General features: G+C 43.6%; 2 protein-coding genes across 3 annotated transcripts in view; one reads left to right on the forward strand and one right to left on the reverse strand.

Moving 5' to 3' along the window:
• Positions 1–211: 211 nt before the first annotated feature.
• On the reverse strand, positions 212–4,812 carry LOC115141370 (prostaglandin reductase 3-like). Its single transcript, XM_029680162.2, is given in 3 exon segments — positions 212–1,215; positions 1,217–1,526; positions 3,930–4,812. Coding segments are annotated over 3 exon segments (1,212 nt in total). The 5' UTR covers positions 4,214–4,812; the 3' UTR covers positions 212–597.
• Positions 3,669–21,333, forward strand: part of LOC115141368 (teashirt homolog 1-like) — a 43,699-nt gene continuing 26,034 nt past the window's right edge. The window contains exons 1-2 of one of the 2 annotated variants that reach the window (XM_029680160.2): positions 3,669–3,769; positions 5,524–6,096. In XM_029680160.2, coding sequence (XP_029536020.2) covers positions 6,057–6,096 — 40 coding nt within the window. In that variant the 5' untranslated portion in view covers positions 3,669–3,769; positions 5,524–6,056. Of the gene's footprint in view, positions 3,770–5,068; positions 5,365–5,523; positions 6,097–21,333 lie in introns of those variants that run through there. The other variant, XM_065000141.1, reaches the window with a different exon arrangement.

Here is a 21,333-nt window from a genome sequence, read left to right on the forward strand (position 1 = left end):
TTCAGCTGATATGCTGGTACATTGTCTGGAGTACAGTAATCATGCGTAAGCTGTGGACAGTCAATGCAGACACGGGTCTAGTTACTGTCAACACAAACGTTAATATGATTACATTTTTAGTTAGCTCTAGTCTTGAGCACAGAGCAAAGAAACGAGTGAGTGTGTGTGTGTGTGCGAGAGAGCACGAGAATGAGGGAGGCATTTGATCTAGAGGTGTACAGCATTATTTTATTGAGATAACCTATGTTGTTACACCAGCAATCTTCCCTCTACAAGTATTATCCCCATTTATTGGGACTTTCTATTGAATAAAGTAAAGCTAATCATTAAAACATTAAACAAGGAACTGTTCTCTCACAGAACAACATTTGAGTAATATCTAAATATATTCAGGTGAAATAAACTGTTCAAAAATATATTAAACTCAGAGTACTGTAGATTGTCACAGTTCGGGTAATTTGCCTTCAACATATATACTTACATTGTTCATTTCAATGTACATACATACATTAGATTCTGTATTTTCATTGTTCCTTTCATTGTACATACATACATTTGATTTGTTCGAGAATTCCAGTGCATTCACATTAAGGCAAATCACAGTTTGCTGTCCAGCGAGGGTGGAGTCACCTCAACCACCACCTTTCCCACGTTTTTCCCAGCATACATGTAGTCCACAGCCCTAAAGACGGACTCCAGTCCCATGAAACGGCCCTCTGGGGCCATGTCCCCACAGTCCACTTCACACACCAGCTTCCCTTTAGCAAACATCTGCATCATGCTTCCCATCGCCTCCTTGTAGTCAGACAGGAAGTGAGGTAGGAAGAACCCCCTCACGCTAGCTGACTTCTGGAGCAGCTTCATGGGCAGAGTTCCTCCTTTAACAGTTGGGACCCCTGATGCCGTTTGGTACCCTGAGATGAACCCGATCACGATCAGTCTGCCCTTATTGGCCAGATTGCTGACCGCCATGTCAAACATTCTGCCGCCTATGGACTCGTAGACTACGTCCAGGCCTTGTGGGTACTCTTTGCGCAGGGTGGTGCTCAGGTCCTCGGACGTGTAGTTGATGGGCCTGTCGCAGCCAATGGTCTTTAAGAAGCCAGCCTTCTCATTGGAGGAGCAGGTGCCCACAACGTGGCAGCCGGCCTGTTTGGCGAACTGCACAGCAAACTGTCCTGTGCCACCGGCAGCGGCCGTCACCAGCACCGTCTCGACCCTTCACCAGGTCGCCAAGCCGCTTCATGGCGATATAGGCCGTGGCACCACTTAACAGCAGAGTGAGGAACTCTGGCTTCACCGCGGGTATGGATACGGTCTTGATCATGGGTATCACCGTGTACTCCGCAAAGGCCCCATCGGCAAAGTAGGCCACGGTGTCGCCAATGGTGTAGCGGGCGCTGGCACTCAGGCCGAGTCCGACCACCTCGCCAATGCCCTCGAACCCGGCGTCAAACGGTGGCTTCACCGAAGGGTCGTAGCGGCCTGCTGAGTAGTTGATGTCCGAGGCATTGATTCCAACAAATCTGCATGGAATGGAACAGAGAAGGATAAATATGTGTGAATGACAGTTCAGAATGAGTAACAATTGTTACATAGAATTAAAATCAATTAACGTCGGTATAGGATACTTTAGTGATGTCATTCCGTCGGGATTCTGATAACATGATAATATAGTCAGAAATTTGATAATAATATGATAGTAGCTCATGTTATAATAACATAAGAGGAGCACTTCAGAATGCCTACAGTCATGTCTGCGAAGGTCAAGATTTCACTTCCAATTTCACTTCCATTCTCTAGGAAATATCTGCGACATCGTTTTGGGAAGGAAACATTGGTTTGTTTTGGCAATGATTCCATTTGTCTTGGGAATAAACACCCACCTTACACTGACAGGACGAGGTTGGTATCACAAAACACATTGCATGATGTCACGAGTCATTGTCTTGAGAGACAACACAAGAACAAACTGCACTTTTAAATCTGGTATATTTCTTTGCCCGCGACATGAAAAAATAAATACAACTGTTTTCATCTCAGTTGATGACATGGAGAGAGAAAAAAATCATTGTGTGAAAGAAATGTATAAATAAATAATTTTCTATCCTCCAGAAGAACCCTTGTTGCGACTCATCATTGTGCATGTCATATTTGCATTTTTAGCACTTAAACGTAACAGCCCGGTTTAGTTACAAATAAATGGCTCCAATTAAATATAGGAAAACATCTAGGTTTGACTATACTTTCCAAATGGCTTTTGCAGCCCTTCTGAATTATTCCGTACCAGTAAATATTTGAACCTGAATCTCTCATAATGGACCGACAGTACTGAAACAACATGCATTAAAGAAGAGCAAGTTCACAGGTCAAAACTCAAATGAACTGGGCTGAAATTCTTAAAGATGCTTGATTTAAAAATGTGCAACTTTGAATGCACAATAATCTCGGTCACTGAAACATGATATTAATGCATATCTCAATTTAAGCTCAAAATTTGTCAAGCAAATTCAGGTTAATAATGCATAAAAGAAGGCTATATATGTGAAATTAAATGACCTTTGACTGCAGTAGGCTGTTGTGCAACTGTCTTCCCACCTCAGAGAATTTAACCAAGCAGGCCTTATACAATACAAGGCCGACATTGGCCTAAATGCGGCATCACAGATATTTCTGCTAATTCCCAAGCTCTGCATTGAGACCATAGAATTGGCCTTTCTGGTGTAGTTATTAACAAATAAATAATAAGACATATCAAGAAAGTTGCCTGAATAACTAGGCCCTTTAACTTCTTTTTTCAGTTGAAGGTGCTTGAGGCCTCGTTGTTAGCAGCATGACCACAGCTTGTAATTTTCCAGGCCAACTCATATGATGGAGATTCATTACAGACAACAAACAAAGAATTGTTAAAAAAAAGAAAGAAAGTATAAGGGCATAGGCCTACATTAAAATATAGAACAATTTGTGATGCCATACAGTTTCGGGAGGCGGAGAGGGCAAAGCACATAACCTACCACTGCATCAACAGTTCTTTCATTTTCCCAAGATGAGAGAGATATTATTTCTCCATGGAAAATTGTATTTATAATTCAATGTTCCACATTTTCAAATTATAAATGACATACAAGACAATACACTTTTATTTATTCTCTAGGTTACGCATACGAAATTACGCACACAAAAACAAACCCGTGAAAAAGTTTTAGGCTACATATGACAATTTCTGCAAATGTTAAAAGCTATTTGATCTTTAGATTATGCTAGTATGTCCTTGGTCTCAACCATAATGCAAGACACTGCCTTTATTTCACTGATCAACTACGCTCTAATAGGCTACACCAGCATTTGAATATATCTTTGACTTAAATTGTAGTAAATAACCGGTTAGATTAAGTAGCCTACATTCCTCTGTTACAGTAACCTGTTAATGTAATCAACGTTTGTAAATATCTTGCTTTGAATCAGACAGACATATATTGAGTCTTACGCATTGGTTTTTATGCAGCGGAAAATGATGATCCTGCCGCAGCCCCAAATGCCATGCAAAGCTGTTTCTCCATCTCCTCATCTATTCGTGCGAGTCTATCCCCCCCAATGACTTTCTGTTTGCAGGTTCGTGACGTAAGGAGACAGGACAGAGCGAGATGGATTGATAGACAAATGTAGGGGCGGAACTTGGATATATTTCTCACGTATTTTGCTCGCTCCTGAAATGGTCGCAAGTAAGCTACTAATATCGATGGGGATGGATAAGGCTATTCGAACCGAGGTAAGAGACCCTTTCATAACTTGAAAACAATACCAAATATTTTATCAAAGATATTGGCTCCAAAATGTGCCAAATATTGGAATAGTCTATCCATAGGGTACAGGCTACGCACCCGCGGAAAATGTGAACCTTCTGTATCCAATTTCTAACCAAAACTTACCGATTTCTGACAAGCAAGTCCCCGTCGTCAGGTGTCGGGACTGGAACAGTTTGCAAGGCAACCGCGTCTCTGAAATTCTGGCTAAGCTTCGTTACGACCAGCTTTTTCATGGAGCTCGGTATCGAGGAACCTTTAAAATCCATGAAGTGCGTGGAGTATGACAAATCTACAATGAAGCGGCGCGATACGAAATGAACTCTAGAAAGTGCATCGGTTCCTCTGCACCCCCCGCGGATGACCGAAAACACCCTCTTACCGTTTCTCAACAAGAAAGAGGTGGACATTGCACCAGGGAGGGATTATGTGACAAAGTTCACGGGCACTGGCTGTGCATTGATATCAATATGCTTATCGTTAGCCTATGCTAGGCTTTCTTCACGTAGCAGGGTAGGCCACGCCAATGCAATGATGCATTGCAATTAAAACAATATTTACCAGCGCAGTTTTGTCGCATAAGATCGACACGCAATAGCGTGCTTTTGGAATGTTTGCCTTGATGATAACTAGGCTATAGCACGGCGCAACCTTGTAGCAGCTGTCACTGTAGCGGCTTGTATTCTTTGGAGTCCCTCCCCTTCCTGGACATGACACACTTCCTAGTAAAGGTGAAACAAATCAATCGTAGTCTCAAACATATCCTCGACGATTGTACACAAAAATCCAAAGAATTGCCAATACAGCCAGTGCCAACCACAACCCTTCAAGGTATTAACAAGTACCGTCAAAAAGGCTATTATCTGCAGGATATATTTTCTCCTCGAGCATGCGTAAATTATGGTGCTCTCACATTAGGAAACTTCAGTCCAAAAATATGCAAGTCCAAAGCATTGCCATGTTGGGTTTGACATAGGATAGCATATGTCAGGCAAAATAAAGTTGGTGTAAGTTTATTTCATATGATGATGATGATGATGATGATGAGCTAATTGTAGTAATATAGCCTAACCTAGTAACAGTTCTGTAATAATTGACTAATTGCCATAACATTCCGCATGAAGTTTATGGATCAATATTTCAAAGCAACATTTTGATATTAGCCTACTGATGCAAGCATTCCTTTGTCAAGTCATTTCAATTTTAATCAGAGGAAAAACAAGACAATTAAGAAGATTGACAGGTGGGTTCTACTGTCAGGGTGACGCTTGTAGCGCGAGGGGAGGAGTAAAAATAAAGCAGGAAAAGCCACTCGATGCGTCTGTCTATCAGTTGAGACTGTCTGAAACGCTTCTCGATTCCCTGCGTTTTCATTTTTTTCCTCGGAGGAGCAGACGAGACCTCGGTTCACTCCCTGGAGTTTACAGAAGAAAAATTCTCTCCGCGAGGGTGGATGCCTGCACCTTGTTTGTTTCTCTTTAGTCGCAGGCTCCTCACCACGTCAACCACCTGCACATTCCTCGATCGGCGGCTGATAATAATTATTTTCACGACTAGAAATGTAAGTAGAATCCCTAACTTTTACCACCCCGGCTCAAACTAGAGAGTGGAGAAAAGTATCCGCTGACGGCGAGGCTTGATCCGACTAGGTGGCGTGGTGACGGACTGACATTAACCATCTAATGCCTGTCTATTTTCTCTCAATTCTGCTTTGTTTCAGATCTGAGCTTGAAGCGCAGCCTTCCACGGAAATACATTTCAAAGGTGTTCGCTCACACTGGACTTATTTGTTTATCTTCAGAGTTTATTTATTTTGGAGTGAAGGCGATACAAAGTAGCCCCAACACCGCCATATAGCCCCCTATGGCTGCAGGGGAGTGACTGAAACTTGGCTTCGATGTCTGCCTCTTTTTCTGACACACAGAGATGAGAAAAGATGTTATTTGATAGACATGTTCTCAGCTGGCGAAATTCGTGCATCGTTTTGATATCACAGAAACCCTTTTTTTCGTTTGTCCTTTATCTTCAGTCATTTGTTTCTATTCGTAGGCCTAAAGGACATATTTAGTTACATTGTGGCCGTTTCAGGTTGTCTGGCATAAGCCCACAATTACAAAAGAAACAAACCATTCTAATAGAAAAAACTGTTGACAGTTATTTCCCGAAAAAAAAGGTTCGGGATGGTTTTTCTCCACTGACAGACTAATTGTTTTGATTCCTGCATGAAAAGTACCGTGGAACGTGACGGTCACTATGCCGAGGAGAAAGCAGCAAGAGCCCAGGCGATCAGCAGGTAAGCACCGGCGCGCACACACACATTCATTTTCACCATCGCTTACTTAATGGAGATCAAATGTTGGACTTTTTATTTTTAATTCACTTAATGTTTTATTTTTCCCTTTTACATTTTTCCTGTTATGCATATGTAATAGCCTAAAAATAAGTTTTACCTTCAACACATCTTCATTAGTTGACCATTATTATTTTCTATTTTGCCATATGATTTCAGTAGACCACGGTACGTTTCGTAGTGACACGATAGGCCTAATGTGTTAACTTGCCAGAAAAGTCGACTACTTAGGTAGCTAGATAAACGAAACGTTAAAGATAGAGTTTCTATTGGGGTCCATTGCAGTGTTAAAGAGCGAGTAATAATGAATAATTGACTCCGAAAGAGGGGGAGAAAAAACTGGCCAGAGCCGGTTTTCTTTCTTTTCGGTTTTATTAGAGGATTGCCATCATTGATTTGATGCGTGATTGATCGCCTGTCATGTGGCAGCCTTTGATCTATTCATCCCTGATAAACATCAATACATCTCTCCATGGAGACACGCATGCTCCTTACGAATCTAGCCACTCAAAGGACAACCCCGGTTGTCTTAAAAAAAAGGAAGGAAAAAAGTTTTCAAAAGGAGGGAAATCCTTATCTCTTTATTGTTTTCCAGAGAAAATACTAGAGGGAAGAAAGAGAAAGAAAGGAAATGGAAGAGGGAGGGGGGTGGAAGTGTTTTGAGGATCACAGAAATGACTAAATCCGAATTAATTAGGGTACCTGAATTAGCCTACCAACAGTAGCCCCCCCCCTGGTCTGGGTTAAAGACACGGAGGTTTGCACTTCTTATCCAAATGCACACCCTCCTCTCATCCTACAGAACACTTTACCAATGCAGTCCATGTCTACATCCACAGGACTGTAGTGTTTACTATCTAACAACCACGGATAAACCAGATGTCGAAACACAAGGTTGAGGTCTAGTGATTTGGATTTCGACTCTCATCTCTTTTTCAAGCCGCTTTAAACAAATGTAAATGAGTGACAGGGATTTCCACCTCTGTGCTAATGAGGCGCAGCCTTTGAAGTTGGGCACTAACAAGTGGAGTGAACAAAAGACAGTTCTAGAATTTTAAAGAGGTTCTGAAATATGAGGTGTAAAGCGGACCGAACAGGAGGGCCCGGGCAGCGAAGACTTTGAACTCGGCAGGTTTATCATTTTAAATAGGCGCCAAATGACGGGGAGTCAGTCTGGATTGACTGGGAAGAGTATTCAACTAGTACTTCTCTCTACAGTTCATACGCTTCTGACACACAGTGTTGACTAGCCATCTTATGCTTTACACTCACTGTTGAGTAGCATCTGATTCGTCTCTTGTCTTGTATCACATTTAAAAAAAAAAAAAAGCTGGGTAGCAGGCTATAGGATCTCATGTAGGCTGTTCCCAACAGATCAGATCTTACATGAAAACATGCCATCACCTTGACCCCTCAACATGGTCCTATTGATCTGCTTGCCTGTCATTGACCGGCTTATACATTATGGCTTTTAATAGTCAATCACAACTTGGCAGACGGGAGTGTTACCGTTCTGTCATGATCATGACCATTTGTTGGAAACAACAGCACCCTCCAACCCTCCCCTTTAACACAAATACAGACACACGCTCAACTAAAGCATGATGGTCCAGTGTTTCAATGCTAGCGAGTAGCTACTGAACCATGCCTGGTACTCTGTAGCCTATAAGGAAATAGAGAGGGAGAGTCGAGGTAGTATCGCCATGGTAGTACCATGGTAATAGAGGTTTAGAGAATGAGCACTCGAGCGATCATCAAGGGAAAAGAGGTTGTTGTGAGTTATATTTTCACTGAGAGGGTTGACGCCAGGTTCAACCAAAACAAATGTGGATACCCAGGGGTACAGGACTGGACATTATAGAGGATGGCTGAACGGAGCACCACGAGGAGACATGTCTGGACAAATTTTATTTGTATTTATTTTTCACTAGTGTCAGGGGTTAGAATAGAGCGACATTTAATATGGGGCCTTTTACGTTCTGTGTGGGTTTGTCTGTGTGTGTGTGAGAACTTTTAACGGTTGTAAATGGGGCCATAGCCGTACAAAAGGCCTTTCCCTGATATACAGTATACGAAGTGTCACGGGAAAACCATAATACCTACTCCTCTTATTTCAGATATCCTGTTATTTAAGGTTAAGATGAGCTACGGTTTGTATCCTACAGAGTATTTAAGGCAGTTGGTAAGAGTGTCTATATGTGTTACTTTATTTGAGGTCTCATTTTGTCCTTGAATATCAGTATCAGTTGATGGTGATGAGGACAGGAGCGATGTAAAAAAGAAAGAGAGAAGAGTGACGTTGTCTTTCATTAAATTGGAAGGTTGTGTGTCTCAGCCAGTCAGAGCTAGTAGTCTGGGGAGAAAAACATCTCTTTCCCAGGGATAGAGGCTTCTTCATTATCCGAGAGAAAAGGTAAGGTTGCTTCTCTGGGCTTCATTAGAGAAGGCCCCTAATTATCTGTAAACCTGATGGATTTGTGACAGGCCCTAACGATTAATGCTGACAAATTCAGTAAGGTGTCAAGTCCGCAGCTGCCTTGATGTAATCAAGTTGATATTATACAGTCCCCATAGCCCCTAGTGCAGTATCAACTCAATTTGCTCGTGCAGGTGACAAATGGACTTTGCTACCTGACTAATCATGTCGGAGGAGACAATGCCTCTTAATGACCTCCCTAATCCTCCGCCTTTAACGACGCAATAAAGGCCAGACGCACCGAACCAAAATCAGCTGCGTCGTCACATGGAGGCTACACTCTTGTATCAAATGGCGGGGCAATGTTTATGTTTCCCTTTTTATATAGTCTAATAACCGTCATACTCCTGCAGTTGTCTTTCTTAATATCCCATGTGATTGTTACTGTGCGTAAGAAGAAAAATTGTCGTTTTGAGAGTTTGTGAAGGTTTATAATGCGGGAAATGTAGCTAAGTTTTCCAGAACGTTTTTTGGGTGGGGCCTATTATTATTACTTTTGTACAAAATTTGGTCAGTGTAAAATGAAATGATAATAGTACGTTAATATGTTTATGCAACATAATTCTAGTATGCAAAGTATAGCTTTTATTTGATGGTACATTTGATGGTACATTGTGTAAATGTTTTGAAGCAGCACAGTGAGGGAGACACACACACAACACCTTTTCACGTCTTCATGTCTAAACCACGTACAGCCCTAGTCTTAATGTGTGGAAAATGTATCTCTCCCGCTCTTGTGTTTAGGGGCCATTCTAGAAACCTGGTAAAAAAAAGAATCTCCCAGTGTATTTGGAGTGGGTTAAGAACCCCAGTGCCCTGGGATAAATGGTTTAGCATGCCCCGGGGTCGCTAAGATTACACAACGACCTTTGTGCTCTAACTTGACGATGCTGTTACGTGATATTCTGCCCTCGAAATAATCAGCATGCCGAGATTTATGTGGCCCACTCTTAAATCAACGGCCTGAGGAGGACTGTCTTACACGAGGTGTATTTCTCCATTTTATTTCCCTGTAGTTGTCTGCCAAAAATATATTTTGGGAGTAATCTGAAAACGATATTAATCTGGAAGCCCGGAGAAGATAAAGATTTGTTTTTGGAGGTGCGTGCAAATGTAGTGGACAATTTAGTCAAGGTCAAGGAAATGTTAAGCGATTCAATGTTTCACACGCTTTTTCTCTGAAGTCGACCGAGACATCAACGTTTGTCGTCGTTAGAATTGTGTGTTTTCGACCCACATCTAACGTTTCTAAGGAAATGTGAATAAATGTTTTGTTGGAATAAATGCTGATGCTAGAGTGCTACAAGAGTAGTCGTTGTAGCACTCTAGTGTCTCCCTTCTGTTGGGCCCTGCGTTTAGAGTATGTGAGAGGGCAGTACATTGACACTGTTTACCATATGAGTAACACAAGGACTCCAAGCTAACTAGGACACACAAGCGTCACACACGTATCACTAATGTACAGTGATATACAGTAGGGGGGGTTTCTGTGCTGTGTGTGTGTGTAACAGTTCCCTGAGTGTGTGTTTGGCGGTCAGGCTCTCTTCTCTCTGTTTCACCAGAGGTTACTTTAATTGGAGCGCCTGTGTCGTTAGCAGGTGGCATCGATTTCTTTCGTCGATAGCCAGTTTTGCTCTTCTGCCACCCTCTGAGACTAATAGTTAAATTTGCATCTGGGAATTGAGCCAGTCAAAGGTCAAACATGCTCAGCTCTTTTTTTTTTTTATGCCTTCAGTCGCCCAACCTCTACTGCCATATCTGGAGTTGTGTGTGTGTGTTGGTGTGTGTTTAGTAACTATATTTCAGATATAAGGCATATGAGAGTAGGTGACTTTGGGAATATTTTTTGTAAGTGTTTTAAGCCATACAATCATACATGTATTTTTGTGTACGCATCCAGTACTGTATGTGTGAAGCTAAGGATACATTTCATATAATGTTTAAGCTCGTCTTATCTTTCTCTTTCTTTCTCATTCTTTCACTAAGCTGCCCTCGGGGCACGAAGCTACCATCAGAAGAGTGTCGCCCTCTCTGCACTGTAGACACACACACACACACACACACACACACTGTGGCACGGTGGGAGGTCATAATGGGGGTGGCTTAGTATGATGGGAAATCGTATCATTAAAGCAGCCAGATGTGCTTTGTGGCTCGGGAGCAAAATGTCTCCGGAGTGGGGTTGTGGGACAGAAAAGAAAAGAACGTCAAACATAGAGAAGAAGGCAACCCTCTGGGATTGGATTCACTAGTCCAGTCCTCTCGGTTTGCTTGGTCACCGTTATTATAGTTTTAACTACTTTTTATTTGATTTTACATGAAAGTATTGTAGTCATGTTATTTGTATGGACTTTTAATTGGATTGAGAACGAGAGTAAATGCAGCACAGTAACTGTACTAATAAATATTTAAGTGAGTTTGTGTTTTCTTTTGATGTTAAAGTCACGTTTTGTTACATACGTTATTCCGTAGATGGTGTTTAATGCTGAGTAGGCTTATTGTATTCCGTATAGTAGTTACAGCGGGTCTAGGTGGTTTTTAACAGCAAATTATTGTCAAATTGTTGCCGCTTTATTCGGTTCATAATTTGAGAGAAGTCAATAACATGAAAATGTAGTTAAGTTAAAGTGTTCTATTTCCAGTGAGTACATTTGTTCTCTTGATCAGCGGCAGTGTTCCTCCTCGAGAGGCTTGGCAGTGCTATGGGATGTCTGTACCAGCCAAATTGAACATGTTTCTGCCATCAATAAAAGATGAGCAATTACAGAATATTTTGTCTAATAAGTATTTGAATTCCTCGGCGCAGAAAAACATGTAGCTTACCCACTCATTACATCAGTTAGCAGGGGACGAGCACGGAGAACGAGAGGCACGCGCTTTGATGCCAACAAACAAACAGACAAACGAGATGGGCCTACTACAGAGGAGCCGATCCCTACCCAGGGACACCCTCGCGCTCATCCTCCTCCCTCTTTCTGTTTCTCTCACGTCCATCTTATCTCTCTCCCCCTGTCTTTCTTGCCCCCTCCCTCTTCCTAACATGTATCCCTCACCCCCCCCCCCCCCTATCTTACTAGCTCAAATACCTCTCTCTCATTGTGTCTTCTACTCTTTTCCCAACATCAAAGCTCTCCGAAACCTCTGAATAGGAACATGCGTGTGCTGTTGTGTGTGTGTGTGTGTGTGTGTGTGTTTTGATGGAATACATGCTGATACCAAAGGTAGTCGTGTAGCACTGGTGTCTCCCTTCTGTTGGGCCCTGCGTTTAGAGTATGTGAGAGGGCAGTACTCAAACCCCCTTAAAAAAAAAAAAACTTTTAAAAACAAAGCAGCATGTAGATCGGCGGCAAAACGCAGGGGAGCGAAAGAAAAGGGGGTGAGGAGGAGAGGAAAGAAGAAGAGGGGGTAGCTACTAGCTAGGCAGGCAGCAACAGGGCTGGAGGGGGGAAGTTCCACAGGACGGGTATTAAAGCTGACAGATGAACGGGACGATGGACAAATTCTCCTGCAGCAGCTGTGACTGCCGCCATTATCCTGACAGGTGTCAATTAAGAATTACTGCCGGGTGGAGTGGGCCAGGGCGACCCCTCCTCTCTTGCCCAGCTGTCGGCTTGTGAAAGAAATAACACTTTACCCGTGTCACGTTGGTTAGCCCCCCTAGCAGTAGACCCCCGAAAACAAGGGGCGGCGTCGAGCGCGCCAATCGATAAAGTGCTGTATTTGTAATTATTGCGCCCTTCGGTCCGTGGAGGGCTGTGGCGCCCGATGGGTGATGTTAGCCAGAGATAAGGACTTCCCATGATCCTCCTCTTCACCAGACCTCACCAAGGTAGTTGGGAGAGGGGTGTGTTGAGGAATATGTGTCGGGCCGGGTGGCCTCTATCCTGTATAGGAGTACCTGTGAGGCCAAAGTCAGAATGGCAAACCTTCCCTCTGACAGAGCAACCAAACCTCCTCGCCATCTATTTCATTGACCCCCTCCCACCACCCCCTCTCTCTATTTCAGGACAGGCTAATCTCACAGTCGCACACATTGTAAAGTGGCTAGCTCTGTTCAATGAGTGAGAAAATGAACACTTGTCATTGGCAGTCGTGGAGGCTTACTTCCTCCCTAAATGATGCTTTAACTCACATCTAACACACACCCCACTGCTCGTCCCAATCCATTTCACTATGGTGTGTGTGTGTGTGTGTGTGTGTGTGTAGAAAAAAGAAAGCAAAAGAAACAGATTTTCTCCCAACTGTTGGCAGGAGTTTAGTTGAGTGTGAGTGTACAGTAGTTGGATGTTTGAAAGACAGGTAGGGAGGAATTCATTCTGAGACCCATACTGCTTCCACCACATCATTACTGAGGGCGTTGCTGGGAGTTGTAGGAAATGATGTCATCGGCATGACTGGTAAAATGCCCTCTTCACTGACTATGCTCAGCTCTTGCAGTAGGGGTTGCAGAGAAGTGTGTCGTTTGTCATTGGGATAGTTTAGCTGGAGGTGTGTGTGTGTGTGTGTGTGTTTGCCTGTGTGCGTGAGAGGAGAACATAGATAAAAGTGGGAGCTGAACAGTATGACTGTAGGTGTGTGAATGTCATTTTGTATTGTACCACATCTACTACATTCTGAATGATTGTTTTTCCAACGGAAATACATTTGATCACAACACAGTCTCATACGCTTTCGTTGAGAGAGTGAGTATGTATCACATGCATATTACATAGTATTATCAAACCAGTTAAACACCTAGTATGGGATATAGAATATTAATATGCTAAAACCATTTATAAACAGCCTTCATGGAATAGACAATCGGTGACAGAAGAGAAGTATTAGAAGAGAGCTGAGAACTCTGGGAATATTCAGTTATGGAGATTTACATGCTCACGTGGGAGTTGTTTCTTAGGAAATTCCTCCCTAGAAATCATTTACCATAAAAAAAAAAATAACTGGGAAAGAGACGATACTATCAGTGTTATTTTTCCATTCTGTAGTATTTGCATATCTCGTTGTTTTAAATAAAGCTTCCCTCCAAGTGAAATGCTAGCTTTTTATAGCCCCTGTGCTTCACCTTTTCCTACTCAGGCCTTCTCCTTTCTCTCTCTCTCTCTCTCTCTCTCTCTCTCTCCCCCATTTCTCACACTGGCCCCAGACTGCTCCAAGCTATTATCAAACTTGCGTTTTATTCCATATTCCATCCCCATGCAAATCGGATGTGCTCTCTCTTATCACTCCCCCCCCCCCCCCCCCCCAAACGGTTGTGTGTAATCAAAGTAAGCGGCAGAGCTAAAGGGAAGCAGCGCTTCGCGCCGAGATGGATGGAGGGATTAAATATTAACCGGATGCGGCTGACTTAAGGCAGTGTTTTACATAGCAGCTCACGTCGCGGCGGTCTGCCATGCATTGATCCCCTCGCCCGGCGCCGTTACCCGTTTGGCAGCAGAGTCACATTTTTTTTTTACCATCATCTTTTCCAGCGGCCAGCCTAGGCAGGGGAGGGTGCGAGGTACAACACCCCCCTGCTCTTAAAGGGGTAGGTGAGATGGATGATAGCAATTTGAAATGTTGTTTGTGTGTGTGATCATGGAGATTGTTTTATTATTACCACAGTATAACCACTGGGATGATTCATTGAGGCAAACACACAGCGTACGGAGGCTCAGCGAGCAGAGGTACCGGGAACCACAGAAATAGAATTACTAGACGGGAAGAAGCCCCTCAAACTAAGGCACTTTGACTCAAATCAGTCTATTTCTATTGCTAGGACTTTCAGCAACGCTGGGCCAATTACAGTGGGGCAAAAAAGTATTTAGTCAGCCACCAATTGTGCAAGTTCTCCCACTTAAAAAGATGAGAGAGGCCTGTAATTTTCATCATAGGTACACTTCAACTATGACCGACAAAATTAGGGGAAAAAATCCGGAAAATCACATTGTAGGATTTTTAATGAATTTATTTTCAAATAATGGCAAATTATGTGCCATTAAACCCCTACAACTCATCCAGAACGCCGCAGCCCGTCTGGTGTTCAACCTTCCCAAGTTCTCTCACGTCACCCCGCTCCTCCGCTCTCTCCACTGGCTTCCAGTTGAAGCTCGCATCCGCTACAAGACCATGGTGCTTGCCTACGGAGCTGTGAGGGGAACGGCACCTCAGTACCTCCAGGCTCTGATCAGGCCCTACACCCAAACAAGGGCACTGCGTTCATCCACCTCTGGCCTGCTCGCCTCCCTACCACTGAGGAAGTACAGTTCCCGCTCAGCCCAGTCAAAACTGTTCGCTGCTCTGGCCCCCCAATGGTGGAACAAACTCCCTCACGACGCCAGGACAGCGGAGTCAATCACCACCTTCCGGAGACACCTGAAACCCCACCTCTTTAAGGAATACCTAGGATAGGATAAAGTAATCCTTCTCACCCCCCTTAAAAGATTTAGATGCACTATTGTAAAGTGGCTGCTCCACTGGATGTCATAAGGTGAATGCACCAATTTGTAAGTCGCTCTGGATAAGAGCGTCTGCTAAATGACTTAAATGTAAATGTAAATGCAAGATTTCTGGCTCACAGACCTGTAACTTCTTCTTTAAGAGGCTCCTTTGTCCTCCACTCGTTACCTGTATTAATGGCACCTGTTTGAACTTGTTATCAGTATAAAAGACACCTGTCCACAACTTCAAACAGTCACACTCCAAACCCCACTATGGCCAAGACCAAAGAGCTGTCAAAGGACACCAGAAACAAAATTGTAGACCTGCACCAGGCTGGGAAGACTGAATCTGCAATAGGTAAGCAGCTTGGTTTGAAGAAATCAACTGTGGGAACAATTATTGGGAAATGGAAGACATACAAGACCACTGATAATCTCCCTCGATCTGGGGCTTCACGCAAGATCTCACCCCGTGGGGTCAAAATGATCACAAGAACGGTGAGAAAAAATCCCAGAACCACACGGGGGGACCTAGTGAATGACCCGCAGAGAGCTGGGACCAAAATAGCAAAGCCTACCATCAGTAACACACTACGCCGCCAGGGACTCAAATCCTGCAGTGCCAGACGTGTCCCCCTGCTTAAGCCAGTACATGTCCAGGCCCGTCTGAAGTTTGCTAGAGAGCATTTGGATGATCCAGAAGAAGATTGGGAGAATGTCATATGGTCAGATAAAACCAAAATAGAACTTTTTGGTAAAAACTCAACTTGTCGTGTTTGGAGGACAAAGAATGCTGAGTTGCATCCAAAGAACACCATACCTACTGTGAAGGATGGGGGTGGAAACATCATGCTTTGGGGCTGTTTTTCTGCAAAGGGACCAGGACGACTGATCCGTGTAAAGGAAAGAATGAATGGGGCCATGTTTCTTGAGATTTTGAGTGAAAACCTCCTTCCATACCTATCAGCAAGGGCATTGAAGATGAAACGTGGCTGGGTCTTTCAGCATGACAATGATCCCAAACACACCGCCCGGGCAAGGAAGGAGTGGCTTCGTAAGAAGCATTTCAAGGTCCTGGAGTGGCCTAGCCAGTCTCCAGATCTCAACCCCATAGAAAATCTTTGGAGGGAGTTGAAAGTCCGTGTTGCCCAGCAACAGCCCCAAAACATCGCTGCTCTAGAGGAGATCTGCATGGAGGAATGGGCCAAAATACCAGCAACAGTGTGTGAAGACTTACAGAAAACGTTTGACCTCTGTCATTGCCAACAAAGGGTATATAACAAAGTATTGAGATAAACTTTTGTTATTGACCAAATACTTATTTTCCAACATAATTGGCAAATAAATTTAAAAAAATCCTACAATGTGATTTTCTGGATTTTTTTTCTTCTAATTTTGTCTGTCATAGTTGAAGTGTACCTATGATGAAAATTTACAGGCCTCTCTCGTCTTTTTAATTGGGAGAACTTGCACAATTGCTGGCTGACTAAATACTTTTTTGCCCCACTGTATGTGTATTTAGGGTTCTGCTTAGCCTCCCATGATCAACCGAGGAGTCCAACACTGTGGACTGTGTCGTTTCGCGACCTGCCCCTGTACAGTCGCTTATATACGCACTCTGAACTGTGCGACTAGCATACACTGGCCTTTTTGTTTCATTTTTTTCTCTATTTCCTTTCCCCACCACCTCCTCTTCTGTAATTAAAAGTGAACCCCCCCCCCAAAAAAAAACAACTAAACAAAAACAAAATGTTAACAATGGCCTCAGTGTGTTTGTAACCGCAACACACTGGACGTATGAATGACGTTATGCTAGCTAAAGGCAACAGTGTTTGTAGGGTCGGTCAGTGTTGGTGCCTCATGGTAAAACAGCCGATATGTGGCGGGTTACACAGGCATGCTATGCTGTTAGCAGTGCTGCTACGGGTGTGTGGGGTCAGTTTCAGTAGTGTTGCTCAGGAATTGTGTTTGTGTGCTTAGGCATTGTTTGATTCTCTCTCTCCCTCTGTGTGTGTGTGTGAAGGCCCTCGGGTATTTATAAATGCAGTGTCGGTCCTGTGGTGGAGCGTTGCAGCCCCGTAGTCACTGAAGGAGGAGGTCAAACATGGCAAGGGGCTCATCACTCAGCCCTAATGATGCCTTGTTTTCCCGCCCCTCTCCCTGCTAGCACCCAGCCAGAGTGCACATCTGACGGGGTCATCCGTGGGTCACGACCCCCAAGGTGGACGCCCGGGCCCTCTCACTAGACGACTCTTGTTTTTGTTTGCCCTCTCTCTCTCTCTCTCTCTCTCACTCTCTGTCTCTCTCTCTCTCTGTGTCTCTGTGTGTGTGTGTGCTTTAGACTATCTATTCTCTCCCTCCCTCCCCCCTCAGTCAAAGTAGCTGGTCCCCATAGCAACACATTGTGAACTCTTTTAATGTTGTAGTGGTTCAGTGGACCAATAATGTGTGGAATCCGTGTTGATGAATACCCTGTGTTGGTGCCTGTAATCTGGTCCTCTCCTATTCCTCATTCCTGACATTTTTGACAAGACACACTAACTGATCTCTTATCAGTCTCTTCTCACTCTACCTCATCATTCCGGAAGGATGTCAAAGGATCCCTCTGCATTATGTGGCTGTCTTTTTTTTTCAGTCAACCACATGGTTGGATGGTATGTCCTGAACTACTGATCCTGAATCAGTCAATATTTTAAGTTTATTCCCACCCACTTTGTTTTTCTGTACTGACTTTTGGTCGCATGACGATTGAGAGGGGACACTCAAACATTTCCTCTGTCACAGCTGATTCAAACTATGGGGTTTGTTGGCTGTCAAATCTCCTGAGAACTGATAACAGGTCAGCCGTTAGAGAGAGAGAGAGAGAGGGAGGTAGGTAGGTAGGTAGGGAGGGAGGGAGAGAGAGTTGCCTCACATGCTGCTGTGTGGGCGGCGTACGCAGTCGAAGGGTCAGTGGGGTGCTGTGATAGGCTAATCTAACAGGAAGGGAGGGTCGGCCATGTCTCACAGAGCTCTTAATTGGCTGTGCTCGATTTCTCTACAAAATGTCATCTCATCACCCCCCCAAACTATTTTGGAGTGTGATCGTCAAACAGATATACAGAGCTATTAGTTATTGCATGCGGTGTATATTCATTCTGTGGGATCATGTTCATTACAGCGTTGTCCTTTTCATAGACAGATGCATGACAGATGACCCAGTAGGGAGACAGTCATCCTGAATAACCGGAATGTGCCAAGGCCCCGCTATGTTCATACCTTGTTTACTTCCTCACTGTCATAAATCTTCGATTCACCTCAGACACTGCAGTGCCCTTCCTCGAGTTACTAGATTAGTACATCATTATAAGCTGTGTCATTGTGTGAGTGAGAACCAAACCAGGCCCCAAGCTAGCTGTCTCTGAGCATGCCTGTGTCAGGGAAAGAGAGAGGGGAGAAGAGCAGGGGGAGGCGGCTTACTGGGCTAAAGAACCTAAATCCTCATAAAAAAAAAGAACATGCACTCGGCCCAGGACAAGAGAGAGGTAGAGAGAGAGAGAGGAGGGAAAGAAGTTGATTTCCTTTTTCAGCAGAGCCATACATCACAGGGCCTCCCAGCTGCAGTGTCACGGGCTGACAGAATGACATGTGTCATTTATCAAAGGGGCCAGGCCGGGGCCTTGGGAAACGTGCACCACAAAGCCTGAGAGAGTTCATTCCAACGCTCACCCCCCCCCCCTCTACGTCTCCACTCCGCCCCCGCCGTTCTCTCTCTTTCCTCACCCCTTCGTTCTTCTCGCTTCGCCTGGTGCCAAAAAAAGGCCCTGTAATGTTTTCTGTCTTCCCAACACCAACACTGCACTGCACACACACACACACACACACACACACACACACAGGGGTCCTGCCTGTACACAGCTGTGGAGTGTGTGTGTCTCACTGTAACTCCTCAGGGGGCTGTTGTTGTTCAAGGCTTAGAGCACTGTTACTAGTGTTAAGCATGGTTTGGCCCTGCCTGCCCCCCTTCCTCCCACATCATTCTTCGCTGTAGTCACTAACATACTAGTTACTACTTATGTTACTTTTGTTTTTTTTGTCTCTTGTTCTGGTCTACAACATCGTCTCCCAGTATCTCGTTTTGGTATGTGTTTGTTTAGGTCCGTGTGTGTGTGTGTGTTTCTGTGCGTCCGCGTGTTTACGTCTGTGTGTGTGTCGGTTGTGTGTCACTCGTTACCTGCTGTTGCCGGAGTTGTTTGACAGAGTTATTATCTCCTACCCAGGCTGTCATCCCCCAGTGAGGTCCTTGGGGTTAGCAGCACTACCAAACGCCTCACCCCTACCCCCCTTCTACCCCCACCGGCCTCCCCAACAGGGTTAGAACACCATCACTAGGCGCCTCCTGAATCAATAAACACACTCACCCTGGTGTGGCAGGGACACGGAGCACCAGACTGGGCTTAGGTGTCTGCTCTCTCTCTCTCTCTCTCTCTCTCCTATCTTTCTGTTATTTATGTATCTCTCTCACTCTTTCTCTCTCTCCTATCTTTCTGTTATTTATGTATATCTCTCTCTCTCACTCTTTCTCTCTCTCTCTCTCTGTTATTTATGTATCTCTCTCTCTCACTCTTCTCTCTCTCTCTCTCTGTTATTTATGTATCTCTCTCTCTCACTCTTCTCTCTCTCTCTCTCTGTTATTTTTATGTCATCTTTCTCTCTCTCTGTTATTTATGTATCTCTCTCTCTCACTCTTTCTCTCTCTCTGTTATTTATGTATCTCTCTCTCACTCTTTCTCTCTCTCTCTCTGTTATTTATGTATCTCTCTCTCTCACTCTTCTCTCTCTCTGTTATTTATGTATCTCTCTCTCTCTTTCTCTCTCTGTTATTTATGTATCTCTCTCTCTGTTATTTATTATCTTTTCTCTCTCTGTTATTTACTCTCTCTCTCACTCTTTCTCTCTCTCTGTTATTTATGTATCTCTCTCTCTCACTCTTTCTCTCTCTCTGTTATTTATGTATCTCTCTCTCTCACTCTCTCTCTCTCTTTCTCACTCTTTCTTTCTCTCTCTGTTATTTATGTATCTCTCTCTCTACTCTTTCTCTCTCTCTCTCTCTCTCACTCTTTCTCTCTCTCTGTTATTTATGTATCTCTCTCTCTCTCTCTCTCTCTTCTCTCTCTCACTCTTTCTCTCTCTCTGTTATTTATGTATCTCTCTCTCTATCTCTCTGTTATTTATGTATCTCTCTCACTCTTTTTCTCTCTCTCTGTTATTTATGTATCTCTCTCTCTCTCTCTCTCTCTCTCTCTCTGTTATTTATCTCTCTCTCTCACTCTTTCTCTCTCTCTCTCTGTTATTTATGTATCTCTCTCTCTCACTCTTTCTCTCTCTCTCTGTTATTTATGTATCTCTCTCTCTCACTCTTTCTCTCTCTCTGTTATTTATGTATCTCTCTCTCACTCTTTCTCTCTCTCTCTCTGTTATTTATGTATCTCTCTCTCTCACTCTTTCTCTCTCTCTGTTATTTATGTATCTCTCTCTCTCACTCTGTTATTTATGTATCTTCTCTCTCTCTCTCTCTGTTATTTATGTATCTCTCTCTCACTCTTCTCTCTCTCTCTCTCTGTTATTTATGTTCTCTCTCTCACTCTTTCTCTCTCTCTCTGTTATTTATGTATCTCTCTCTCACTTTTCTCTCTCTCTGTTATTTATGTATCTCTCTCTCTCACTCTTTCTCTCTCTCTCTCTGTTATTTATGTATCTCTCTCTCTCACTCTTTCTCTCTCTCTCTCTCTGTTATTTATGTATCTCTCACTCTTTCTCTCTCTCTCTCTCTGTTATTTATGTATCTCTCTCTCACTCTTTCTCTCTCTCTGTTCTGTTATTTATCTATCTCTCTCTCTCTCTCACTCTTTCTCTCTCTCTCTCTGTTATTTATGTATCTCTCTCTCTCACTCTCTTTCTCTCTCTCTGTTATTTATGTATCTCTCTCTGTTATTTATGTATCTCTCTCTCACTCTTTCTCTCTCTCTGTTATTTATGTATCTCTCTCTCTCACTCTTTTCTCTCTCTCTCTGTTATTTATGTATATCTCTCTCTCACTCTTTCTCTCTCTCTGTTATTTATGTATCTCTCTCTCACTCTTCTCTCTCTCTCTGTTATTTATGTATCTCTCTCTCTCACTCTCTCTCTCTCTCTGTTATTTATGTATCTCTCTCTCTCACTCTCTCTCTGTTATTTATGTATCTCTCTCTCTCACTCTTTTCTCTCTCTCTGTTATTTATGTATCTCTCTCTCTCTCTCTCTTCTCTGTTA

This window comes from Oncorhynchus nerka, linkage group LG14 (assembly GCF_034236695.1).
Source record: "Oncorhynchus nerka isolate Pitt River linkage group LG14, Oner_Uvic_2.0, whole genome shotgun sequence".
In the NCBI taxonomy this organism is placed as follows: domain Eukaryota; kingdom Metazoa; phylum Chordata; class Actinopteri; order Salmoniformes; family Salmonidae; genus Oncorhynchus; species Oncorhynchus nerka.